General features: G+C 41.1%; 1 protein-coding gene across 1 annotated transcript in view; it reads left to right on the forward strand.

Annotated features, from left to right (window-relative positions):
- LOC120532359 (sialic acid synthase-like) overlaps positions 1 to 13,338 on the forward strand; it is a 58,054-nt gene extending 44,716 nt beyond the window's left edge. Inside the window, exons 5-6 of the mRNA XM_039758276.1 lie at positions 9,466 to 9,732; positions 13,054 to 13,338. Coding sequence (XP_039614210.1) covers positions 9,466 to 9,732; positions 13,054 to 13,263 — 477 coding nt within the window. The 3' untranslated portion in view covers positions 13,264 to 13,338. The remainder of the gene's footprint in view (positions 1 to 9,465; positions 9,733 to 13,053) is intronic.
- The last annotated feature ends 382 nt before the right edge of the window (positions 13,339 to 13,720 follow it).

Genomic DNA, 13,720 nt, shown 5'->3' on the forward strand with positions numbered 1-13,720 from the left:
AGAATTAAAGGAACACTTTTTAATCAGAGTATAGCATAAAGTCAATGAAACTTATGGGATATTAATCTGGTCAGTTAAGTAACAGAGGGGGTTGTTAATCAGTTTCAGCTGCTGTGGTGTTAATGATATTAACAACAGATGCACTAGAGGGGCAACAATGAGATGACCCCAAAACAGGAATGGTTTAACAGGTGGAGGCCACTGACATTTTTCCCTCCTCATCTTTTCTGACTGTTTCTTCACTAGTTTTGCATTTGGCTACAGTCAGTGTCACTACTGGTTGCATGAGGCGATACCTGGACCCTACAGAGGTTGCACAGGTAGTCCAACTTCTCCAGGATGGCACATCAATACGTGTCATTGCCAGAAGGTTTGCTGTGTCTCCCTGCACAGTCTCAAGGGCATGGAGGAGATTCTAGGAGACAAGCAGTTACTCTAGGAGAGCTGGAGAGGGCCATAGAAGGTCCATAACCCATCAGCAGGACCAGCATCTGCTCCTTTGGGCAAGGAGGAACAGGATGAGCACTGCCAGAGCCCTACAAAATGACCTCCAGCAGGCCACTGGTGTGAATGTCTCTGACCAAACAACCAGAAAGACTTCATGAGGGTGACCCAAGGGCCCCATGTCCTCTAATGGGCCCTGAGCTCACTGCCCACAGCATGCAGCTCGATTGGCATTCACCATAGAATACCAGAATTGGCAGATGCACCACTGGTGCCCTGTGCTTTTTACAGATGAGAGCAGGTTCACCCTGAGCATGTGACAGAAGTGAAAGGGTCTGGAGAAGCCATGGAGAACATTATGCTGCCTGTAACATCATTCAGCATGAGCAGTTTGGTGGTGGGTTAATGATTGTCTGGGGAGGCATATCCATGGAGGGTCACACAGACCGCTACAGGCTTGACAAAGGCACCTTGGCTGCCATTAGGTATCAGGATGAAATCCTTGGACCCATTGTCAGACCCTATGCTGGTACAGTGGCTCCTGGTGCACGACAATTCCTGGCCTCATGTGGTGAGAGTATGCAGGCAGTTCCTGGAGGATGAAGGAATTGATACCATTGACTGGCCCCACACTTTCCTGACCTAAATCTAATAGAACACCTCTGGGACATTATGTTTTGGTCCATCCAATGCCACCAGGTTGCACCTCAGACTGTCCAGGAGCTCAGTGATGCCCTGGTCCAGATCTGGGAGGAGATCCCCACAACACCATCTGTCATCTCATTAGAAGCATGCACCGATGTTGTCAGGCATGTATACAAGAACACAGGGGCCATACAAAGTGCTGCGTACAATTTTGAGTTGCTGCAATTAAATTTGGGCAAAATGGACTAGCCTGCCACATAATTTTTTCACTCTGATTTTTGGGGCGTCTTTGAATTCAGGGCTCTGTAGGTTGATCATTTTCATTTCCATCAAACGATGTGGCATCCTTTCGTTCCTAACACATTACCCAGTCTATATCAGTATAGATATCCAGGAGGATTTCTTTTTCCCATTGAGATCTGATGTGTTTTCAAAGTGTTCCTTTAATTTTTTTGAGCAGTTTATATATGATCATACTACCAAAAATATGTAAAACTGGATCCCAAAGCTAAAAAGGTTAAGAAGCACTGTATTAAAGAGCACGGACCTCTGACGGACACCACTTTAGCTCAACTCCTAATGATGTACTTTGATATGAAATTCAACTTCCTTCCTTACTATGCCATGGTTAATTTTGTAGACCCATTAGTTGGGTGATGTTTTGCTTTTTATATACAATATGTTAATAAACTCTCCTTGATGATCAGTTTTTAGTCACATGCATAATGTTCCAGTCAGTGTTGCAGCATTTAATCCCTCACTCCACATATAACGTTTTAAAATTACTGCCATACTTTACACTTAATTTGCCTTTCTGTTCTGCTTGTAAACTTTAACACAGTAGCTACCCAATCATTTATTTTAAAATGATTTAATTTTGTTTTAAATGTTTGATTTAGCTATTAAAATGCCGATTAGTTTATCTACTCACTGGAAGAATATTGAAATGAAATATCTCTGATCATCTGAAGCATACATACACGTGGCAGCGCCCCTTTAACATACGCTATGCTTTGTTTGCCTAAAATGTACTGCATTCAGACTGACATGTGTTTATTCAGAGTTTTCGTATCTTAAGTAAATTCAGTCCTTTATCCAGTGATAACACAGAAACTGGACTGATACTTCAGAGAAAGCAGAGTAGCCCACCAATGGCAAACATTTTAAAGGCAAATTGCGTTTCTTAAGGTGTGTGCATGCCATAAAGCTAAGGTCATGACCAATTATTTAAGTTACTATAAACATATCCTGTTATGTTTGGTGCATTTAAAAAAATTAAAAGAAGTCATTTACAGGAAAAAAATGGTATACAAATAGGGTATGATTTGTGGGCAGATACAGTCATTTCTTAACAAATTTTCCATTTATCCATTCATCGTTAGACCTTCTAGGAGGGCACATCGTATCCCAGCAATGCCAGACACAGCACATAAATCAGCACACTCCAGGACAATATGATTTAAATGATTTTAGATATATACAAAATATATAACAATATATAACAAAATAAGTGAAAGAGTCAGAATACTTTCTGAATCCACCACATATACATCTGGAGGCGACCTTCAATTTGACTTAAATGTGCATGAGAACATTTAGACAGTTCAACGAGTGGACATTTCTTAACCAGTTCAATGCCTTATTAAGATGATGCTGAGAGTAGGGGAGACGATTTAAACCTCATAGAGAAATGGGGAACTTGTTAACGTGGTCTGAAGGTTAGCACATCTGTGGTTACGATGGATAAACCTTCTACAATATGGCCAAAAAGTCACTGAAGAAGACCCCTGTTAAACATATCAATACATGAGGAGAACACATTGCATCCTGTGCCCTCCATAATGTTTGAGATAAAGACACATTTTTCCTTGGTTTACCCCTGTCCTCCACCGTTTAAAATTTCAAATCAAACAATTCAGATGTGATTAAAGTGGACATGGCAGACTTTGATTTAAGGAAATTTGCATACGTTTCAGTCACACCATGTAGAAATAACTACACTCTTTCCACATGACCCCCCTACAACCCTCAGGGCACCATAATGTTTAGGACACAGCAATGGCAGGTCTATTAAAGCTGTCATATTTAGGACTTTGTTGCATATCCCTTGCATGCAATGATTGTTTGAAATCTGTGATTCATCAACATCACCAGGCGCTGAAGCCCCTAATGCAGCCATCTTCAGCTCATGCCTGTTTCAGGGGCTTGTCCCCTTAAGTTTTCTCTTCCACATATGGAAGGCTTGCTCAGCTGGATTTAAATCAGTTGACTGGCTTAGCTATTCCAGAGTTTTCCATTGTTTAGCTTTGAAAAACTCCTGTGTTGCCGTAGCAGTATGTTTGGGTCATTATCTTGTTGCAGGATGAAGAGCTGTACAATGAGTTAGGAGGCCTTTACTGGATCTTCAGCAGATGAGATGTTTTTATACACCTTACAATTTATTGTGCCACTGACGTCTTCAGTTCCATCATCAATAGCCATACATGCCCAAGCCATAACACCCCCAGCACCATGTTTAACAGATGAGGTGGTCTGCTTTGGATCTCGGGCAGTTCCTTTTCATCTCCACGCTTTGCTCTTACCATCACTCTGATGAGGTTCATCTTTGTCTCATCTTTCCACAAGATCTTTTCCCAGAATTCTGCAGGTTCTTTTAAGCCTTTTTCACAAACTGTAATCTGGCCATCCTCTTTTTGTTGGTAACTAGTGGTTTGCATCTTGCACTGTGGCCTCTGTGTTTTTTTTCCAAGAAGTGTTCTGCTGATAGTCGTCTCTGACACACTCACATCGGGTCCCTGAACACTGTCTCTAATCTGCCGGACAGGTGTTTGGAGATTTTTCTTTACCATAGTGAGGATTCTTCTGTCATCAGCAGTGGAGGTCTTCCTTGGCCTACCAGTCCCTTTGTGATTACTAAGCCCACCAGTGCATTCTTTCTTCTTAATTATATTCCATACACTTTATTTGGGTCAACCTAAGGTGATGTCTCCAGTGGTTTTATTCTTGTTTTTAAGCCTCATAATGGCTTCTTTGACTTTCATTGGCACAGCTCTTGTCCTCATGTTGAACAATGGCAACTACAGACTCCAAAAGGTAGAAGCAAGCCTAGATATCTTATGGAGCAAAGAAACCCACCCGAGGAGTCACACACACCTGAGACACAAACTGTCCCAAACATTATGGTGCCCTGAAATGGCTGGAACATGTAAAAAAGTGTTGACGTTTCTACATGATGTGACCAAACTGTATGCAAATACCCATAAATCAAAGTCTGCAATGTGCACTTCAATCATATCTGAATTGTTTGATTTTTATTTTTAAACTGTGGAGCACAGGGGTAAATCAACGAAAAATGGAGGGCACTGTATGTTAAAAACAAACATAACCTGTCGCAAAGGAAAAACCTTAACGGTAGGCACTTGAGCACATGATGGACTTGTGGTCAAAGTGATTGATGCACTGTGGTCAGCTGTATGTGGTCTGTGTTGCTCACAGTTACTGTATGATGAAACAGTCATAGTCAATTTATAAAGCCAAATCAATTTGTGAAAAGATGAACTGCATTCTATGCATTTGAACTAAACAGCATGTCATCACACACAGTAAAAAGAAGGGAAAAGAACTCCCATTAAGTGAACTAATGAAGAACTACAGGAGATGCGCATTTCGATACTTAGTACCCCTCATGCACTACATGTGCCTAATGACACTGACATGACTCCAGCAAAAATCAAAAACAGCAATAAAACAGTGCCATTTGTAGTTTATTACAGAAATCTGAGCTTTTATACATGTACTGGAAAGGGATAATAAAACAAATTCATAGCATTCTCCTTTACAAAGACTGTGAAGGTTTTTAATGTGAGGTAAGCATGAGCAGGTAAGTGTCAGAGGACAACAAGAAAGACAGAAGCCTAATAAAGGAATCCAGTCAGTCCTTGTGATTAGCAGATTTTTACAATTATTAATATTTAAATGGATATTATTGTGCAGGTTTTGCAAGTGGTAAACAGGAAAAATGCCCTTCCCACAATGCTGTGCTTTTGAATCAAAGACAGGACTCTCAACCAATGAATGAAAGGGGGAGGCAGATCTTCAAGTCAAACACACAGCATTGTGAGAAGAATATCTTTCCTGTTTCCTATGAACGCCCCTTTTACAAGAAGTAACTGTTAATAATAACTTGGCATAAAAGGCACACAGTTTACATGATTTGACCATACAAATGGATATCGGACATGTGAATTATGCAACACGAGTTATATGAGAATATTTTTTTATACTTCAAAAAGAGGAAATTAAAAAATTTTTTTCAGCCCCCACTATAAACTACATGGGATCAGTAACATTAAAAAAGTAGGTAATTTCTAAGTGGGGTATTCCTTTAACGAGTCAACAGTTAGGTATATCCAGAAAAAAGAGCTGGAAATCCGTGGAGCCGCTTCTGCTGGTACACCAGTGGGCACGAAGACTGTATATGTTACTGTTGCATTACAGCATACGGTACTGTAATTACGTACCATTTTGCATTTTTGTCATCCATTATCCATTATAAAAATGTAAGAAAAAAATTCTCATGCAACTTGTGTTGCATAATCCACATGTCCGATATCCATTTGTATGGTCAAATTGTGTAAAATGTGTGCATTTTTGCCAAGTTATTATTAGCAGTTACTTCTTGTAAAAGGGGCGTTCATAGTAAACAGGAAAGATATTCCTTCCCACAATGTTGTGTATATATAACTGTTGTGATTAATGGAAGGAATTGCAGATCCACGACTGTAAATATTGGGGCGCCGACCTGGTTGTTCCCATTTAATCAAGTCAAAAGAATAAATAAAAAGTGCGCTCAGTGGAGCCAGTACAAAAGAAAATCAAGGTTTCCTTGTCTCCTTGGTGCGCGCTTGTATCGAGTAATGTCAGCTAATGGGAAGTGCAGGGTATATAGCTGGGGGATTGGAAGGGACGGGGTCAGTTGCCCTCACTGGGCATCTTCTCGGTACTGTTGAGGAAACAGAAGAGGATAAGTTTAGCGCCAGTGTTCCCTCTTGACCCGGGGTGGTAGTACATACTTCAGAAGAACCCGGAGGATGACCTACTGATGCGCATGCATGACACTGTACTGTATTGTCTACAATTTATTAAATAATTACCTGTATCTTTTTGATGAAGCTCGTGATCAGCAGTATAGTATTAGGAGGTGAGATGAGGGCCTAAAACGTATTAATGGATTTTCATATTTACAGGGTTTAGGGGATAACTGTAGTCCACCTGAAAAAGATTACTTTTATTTTTTTCTTTTCCCATGTGGTTTGTAGTGATTGCTAAGAAAAAAATGTAATATATCTCTCTCTCTCTCTCTCTTTATATATATATATATATAGTATATATCAAAGTTTCTGATATAACAGGGGTCTGTCATGACCAAGGCAGGAAAAGAGCATACAACATGGAAAAAAAAACTCACATTATGCGTGTTGTGTCCCATAATCCACATTTGAAGTTATCCAGTTGTAAGTTCACAACGTCCCAAGCACAAGTATTTTTACTGAAATATTGTTTTAGAAACTGCTTCCAGAAAACTCTCTCGTGAACGAAAATGGAACACGCTGAAACGTAAAAGAACACTTGAATTGTAGACCCTCCCTGACCCCATTCATTGGTCAGATGTTCAACCCAACAAACAGCTTATTCGTCGGCTACCATTTCCCTTCACATGATAGCAACAAAGAGCATGGCTGAGGGACATTTAAAACTAGAGATTAAAAGTTATAGAAAAGAAAGTAAAAACATTATCAGGAAGAGAACATGGCTGAGACTTCTGTAAATCTCAGAGGCTTCACCAAGTCTCGTTCAGTGTCACACACTGCCCCTAAATAATCCACCGGTGCTTCCATTGTGGATATGAATATAAATGTAATAATGGGAGGCGTCTACAGTTGAAATGCTCATTTGCAGTCTGTTTTGTCTTGGTAGAGTAATATTTTACTCTACTTTCCCCTTTTGTATTATTAATATGTAGCCTTTGTCAGAATGCCTCATATCTCACAAACTTATTCCTGTTTAAAAGGTATTATAGTATATAACTTCTCCCCACCTTCCCTTCTATGTTTATAACCTCAGTCAATTAGGTGTAGTAAAAGACAAGCAGGAGTTAAGTTACACGTAAAATAATGTATTATTGATAATATTCATAAATAATAACAATATGCAAAGTACATTTGAATATTGGCAACCATACAGCCTGATAAATGGTGATGTGTAGTTTCAGGCGGCACACAGACTTGTTAGTTACTTAAAATGTCTCTTGTTAAGGCATCATTTTTGGTCTGCTTTCTTCAGAACAGGTCACATGCCTGTCTCAATATGGCTGCCGAGCTGTGCGGTTCATTGTGTTGTCATTTTCAGTTCATGGTGTGAGATGGTCTTTCATCAGTTTGGTAAGAGAGAGAGAGCTGGGTAAAGCAAGCAAATTTATAGGTTTTCTGTCTAACCCTACAGCCAATAGGGCATCATGGTACTTAAATGCTTCTGTTACAAGCCAATTCCAGACTGCCATACTTTAGACCAATGGGGCAGAGAACACCTTCACACCTACCCCCGTGAAGCTTGCCAGTTAGGCAGTCTGGCTTTCCTGTGGGGGTTGACTGAGAGTCCTGCAGAGAATCATTGGCCAAACTTGTTTGAGGCACTTCACCCAGCCCTGTCGTAAAATTACAAAGAGACCCATTCCTAAAAGGGTGGAAGGGGTTCTTAAACCATCAAACCACTGCTGTCATTATCACTACTAATATTACATTGCTTTGTCTAAGTTACAAATAAATCCATCCATCCATCTTCTAACCCGCTGAATCCGAATACAGGGTCACGGGGGTCTGCTGGAGCCAATCCCAGCCAACACAGGGCACAAGGCAGGAACCAATCCTGGGCAGGGTGCCAACCCACTGCAGGACACACACAAACACACCATCCACACACTAGGGCCAATTTAGAATCGCCAATCCACCTAACCTGCATGTCTTTGGATTGTGGGAGGAAACCCACGCAGACACAGGGAGAACATGCAAACTCCACGCAGGGAGGACCCGGGAAGCGAACCCAGGTCTCCTAACTGCGAGGCAGCAGCGCTACCACTGCGCCACCGTGCCGCCCAAGTTACAAAAATGCAAAATTTCACATCACAGCAACAGTCCATTTTCATTCTGAAGAGCATTTTCTGGTGATGGTTTACTTAACAATATTTAGTAAAACTCCAAGTGTTTGGAAAGTTGTGAGCATGCCACTAGATGACTTGACATGCAGATGATGTGACACGAGTAACGTGTGAATTTTTCATGGACATTTTGAATTTTGTTTGCTGTTCTCCAGCATTGGTCACCTTAAGCCCTTTTTTAGTAAAACTTTGTTATCCCCATTTTGTATGAAGATACAAAAATTAAGTATTTAACTATTAATAAGGGCAGCACGGTGGCGCAGTGGGTAGCACTGCTGCCTCGCAGTTAGGGGACCCAGGTTTGCTTCTCGGATCCTCCCTGTGTGGAGTTTGCATGTTCTCCCCGTGTCTGCGTGGGTTTCCTCCTGGTGCTCTGGTTTCCTCCCACAGTCCAAAGACATGCAGGTTAGGTGCATTGGTGATCCTAAATTGTCCCTAGTGTGTGTTTGGTGTGTGGGGGGGTGTGTGTGTGTGTGTGAGTGAGTTACGCCCTAAGGTGGGCTGGTGCCCTGCCCGGGGTTTGTTTCCTGCCTTGCACCCTGTGTTGGCTGGGATTGTCTCCAGCAGACCCCCGTGACCCTGTGGTTGGGATATAGCGGGTTGGATGATGGATGGATGAATGGATGGACTATTAATAAATATTTCTATTAGCTATCACTACAAAGTACATGGGGTATATAACAAATTAAAAAAAGTATCTAATTAAGTGGAGTATTCCTTTAAATGCACACTTACAAATTAAAACATTTAACCATAACCACGTCAGTTCTTGTTTTTATGTGCGCCTTGGTGGCATGGTTTACCACTGTAGTGCTACCTCACACACACCCAACATTTAGGGTACAACTCCCATGCCAGGTTGTTCTCCAGGAGGAGTCAGCACATTCTCCCCCATATCTGTTTTTCTTTGGGCTCTATGGCTTTCTCCCCACATCCCAGAGATGTGTTAGGTTAATTGGTGATTGTAAACTGGCCCCTTTTAGATATGTGCATGAGTGTGCCCTCTAGTGAACTGGCACCCCGTCCAGCTTTGGTTCCTGCCTTACACATGATACTGTATGGACTTAAACTGGATTATGTGGGTTTGAGAATTGATAAGTTATCATTGATGCTTAACCATTAAGTTTCCTTGGGTTTAATGATTTATTTTCTCCCCCCCTCAGGAATATCAAAAGGAATTTCCAGATATCCCCATTGGTTACTCGGGTCATGAGACTGGTATTCCTATTACAGTGGCTGCAATTGCAATGGGAGCCAAAGTTGTTGAACGTCATGTAACCCTGGACAAGAGTTGGAAGGGAAGTGACCACAAGGCCTCTTTGGAGCCACAGGAATTAGCTGAGCTGGTGAAGGCCATCAGGACTGTGGAAGCAGCCATGGGCTCCCCAGTCAAACACATACTGCCTTGTGAGATGGCCTGTCACAACAAGGTAAGAGCCAGTTCTATACAAAGAGTCAGTCAGCCATTCTAACTTTGTCCTAATTCAAAATGTAGTGCCTCATTAAGAGTTTGGAGAAGGGGGTCCATTTAAGAATTGAGTCTAATTGTGTACTTTCACCAAAAGAACACATAAGAAGTTTGACAGACTGGCAGAAACCATTCAGTCCATTAAGCTCCTTTGTTTAGCTAATAGCTAAGCTGTTCTAATATCTCATCCAGATCCTTCTTAAAGGTTGTCAGTTTTTCTGTTTCAACCATATGTCTCTTAGTTTGTTCCAGATTCCCACAACTCTTTGTGTAAAGAAGGACTTTGTGGCCTTAATCTTACAATTTTTCTCAAACAAACATGTGAAAAGAGTTGCATTTTTTGGCTTGAAATTGTTAGTTTTATTAAACAGTTAATTACATTAATTATGATTTTTTATTAAATCTCATCTTTCTACTGTAAAACGTGCAAAACACTAAAAGTACAAATTCAGAAGTGCAGAAGATATCATAATGATACAAATAATAATAATGATGAATAATAATAATAATAATAATATGAACAGTACACTGCACATGTGTGTGTGACACGAGTGTCACTTTCGGATTACCAGAATCAATTTTGGTTTTACTGACCATAATTTTACCGCTTCGCTTCGTCTTGCTGATTGGAGGTGTTTTTTTTAATGAGGCACCATTATGAGGCTAGGAGAAGATGCGTCTACACCGTTGCCCAGTTAACGCTCGGGCCGGGATGCTTACACAAGACACACCCATACCATTGCCTGAGTGACACTTGGCACTGTTGCTGTTGGCACTTTTATAGCCCAAGTAAACCTTCGATCTTAGGTGAGACGTGTCTTTACCGTTGCCCGAGTGACACATGGGACTAATGCTTTTATGAGTAGCACTGTTTTCACAGCCTGAGTGATGCTCACGTCTAACACTAAGGAGGTTAATTTCCACTGGTGTCCTGGAGTACATGATTCACTGTTAAGCTTGAAGAATTCTGCTGGATAAGCTTCATTAACACCCTTGAGACCTTTGAAGACCTGGATTAGGTGCCTTTGTAGTCTCCTCTGCTCGAGACTAAACAGATTTAGATAGATAGATACTTTATTAATCCCAAGGGGAAATTCACATAATCCAGCAGCAGTATACTGATACAAAGAAACAATATTAAATTAAATAGTAATAAAAATAAAAAAAAAATTAATGTTCGCATTTACTCCCCCGGGTGGAATTGAAGAGTCGCATAGTGTGGGGGAGGAACGATATCCTCAGCCTGTCAGTGGAGCAGGACAGTGACAAAAGTCTGTCACTGAAGCTACTCCTCTGTCTGGAGATGACACTGTTAAGTGGATGCAGTGGATTCTTCATGATTGACAGGAGTTTGCTTAGTGCCCGTCGCTCTGCTACAGATGTTAAACTGTCCAACTTTAATCCTACAATGGAGCCTGCCTTCTTAACAAGTTTGTCCAGGCGTGAGGCGTCTTTCATCTTTATGCTGCCACCCCAGCACACCACCGCGTAGAAGAGGGCACTCGCCACAACCGTCTGGTAGAACATCTGCAGCATCTAACTGCCGATGTTGAAGGATGCCAACCTTCTCAGAAAGTATAGTCAGCTCTGACCTTTCTTACATAGAGCATCAGTATTGGCAGTCCAGTCCAATTTGTCATCCAGCTGCACTCCCAGATATTTAAAGGTCTGCACCCTCTGCACAGTCACCTCTGATGATCACAGGGTCCATGAGGGGCCTGGGCCTCCTAAAATCCACCACCAGCTCTTGGTCTTGCTGGTGTTAAGGTGTAAGTGGTTTGAGTCGCACCATTTAACAAAGTCCTTGATTAGTTTCCTATACTCCTCCTCATGCCCACTCCTGATGCAGCCCACAATAGCAGTGTCATCAGCGAACTTTTGCACGTGGCAGGACTCTGAGTCATATTGGAAGTCTGATGTATATAGATTGAACAGGACCGGAGAAAGTACAGTCCCCTGCGGCGCTCCTGTATTGCTGCACACAATGTCAGACCTGCAGTTCCCAAGACGCACATATTGAGGTCTGTCTGTAGGATAGTCCACGATCCATGCCACCAGGTGTGAGTCTACTCCCATCTCAGTCAGCTTATCCCTAAGGAGCAGAGGTTGGATGGTGTTGAAGGCGCTAGAGATGTCCAGAAACATAATTCTTACAGCACCACTGCCTCTGTCCAGGTGGGAGAGGGATCGATGAAGCATATAGATGATGGCATCCTCCGCTCCCACCTTCTTTGAGTCTGTCCCAGTAGGACATGTCCTTAAGTCCTGGGATGCACTTGGATGTTCTCCTCTGCATAAGTTCAAGTGCTGCTATGTCTTTCTTGTATCTTGGTGACTAGAATTCCACACCAGATGTGGTCACTAGAGCGTTATAAATTCTGAGCATAATGTTACTGGATTCATAACAGTTTTTAAAATAACTTTTTTTCCCTTCTAATTGTTTCTGCATAATGCTTAAGCCAGTGTCACATTATGTGACTTCTAGTCATTGAATATGTCATACTTGCTGGCTTAGTTTACTCATCTCTTCACCAGACCGTGTGCTTGACCCTTTTTGCAGCAGCCTGATGGAGCTGATGTTGTATGAAGGGTCAACAGGTATGATGAATTCAGTCATAATCTCTGCCCTCTTTTTCTTTTTTTTTGATTCTGTCACAGTACATAAAACACAAGACATAAGACGGATGAGCTTCTTTTTCATTTGTAAGGTCCTAAACGTCCACATTGCCTGTTCCTCATTGCTGTCTTCAATGCATTGTACTTGGAGATGAGCATTAATTCTGTCCACTTTCATGCACACAGAGGCCCACCTTGTAACTAATGATAAGAAGCAAACCTATTTTATTTTATTGGGGTGGGTCACAGATTGGTTGCAGTAAGTCGCTGAGCATGTCACGTTAAGTGAGACTTCATGAAAGCGCACGACCGACTACCTCCAACACGCTAATATTATGTAAAGGAAGTCTACACCAGAGAAGTCATCTAATGTACATTGAGCACTTTGTGCAATTCTACATTGAATGCTGATTTCCAAGTGTTTGCCTAGTTCTGAATATTGTCCTGTAATTTTTGGTCTTGGAAATACAGACCTATGAATTCAGTCAATTAAAAATATCCCAATATTCAGATTATCATATCCTACATTAGTAGAAAACTGCATGGGAGGATTTTTAGGATTTTTGATCATTCATGTCTGTTTTGGATAGAGGAAAAGAGAAAAATACACCACAGATAATTTTTATTTTGTTTTCTGACATGTCTTCATTTATTGCATATTTCACAGCTTGGCAAGTCTGTGGTGGCAAAGGTCGCCATTCCTAAAGGAACTGCACTGGCGCTCGATATGATGACCGTGAAAGTGGCTGAACCCAAAGGTATCCCTCCAGAGGAAATCTTTGACCTGGTGGGCAAGAAGGTGAACACAGACATCGAGGAGGATGGAAGCCTAGTAGGAGAGGCAGTAGAAAGCTATGGAAAGAGGGCAAAATGTTAACAAAATGTTAATTCTGACTGAATGTTTGGAGAAGAGAAAATCAAGAGAATAAATTTTCTATTAAATGATGTTAAACCAGTCTATGTTTTTTTTTTTTGGTAGGGGGTAAAATAATAGATTCCAATAAGTAAATATTCCGAACAACTATCTGTATTATCAATCGATAGATAGATAGATCGATCTGAACCACTTTAAATAAATACATAGAAATTAGGTAGATAAGTAAATAAATATACATACACACTTTGGTCTGAACACAAATCAGAGTTAGTATAAAGCAAGAAAATTAAAAAGAAAGAAGAAATCTGACTTGGCAGTCCCAGCTCCAGTGAGGCATTATGCAGATATATATATATATATATATATATATATATATAGTGACAGATTGTGTCCGCTATTGCTCCCTTGAACCCTTGTCCAAGACATCGCACACAATATAAAAGTCCAAATATTGACT

The sequence above is a fragment of the Polypterus senegalus genome, chromosome 7, assembly GCF_016835505.1.
Source record: "Polypterus senegalus isolate Bchr_013 chromosome 7, ASM1683550v1, whole genome shotgun sequence".
Taxonomy (NCBI): domain Eukaryota; kingdom Metazoa; phylum Chordata; class Cladistia; order Polypteriformes; family Polypteridae; genus Polypterus; species Polypterus senegalus.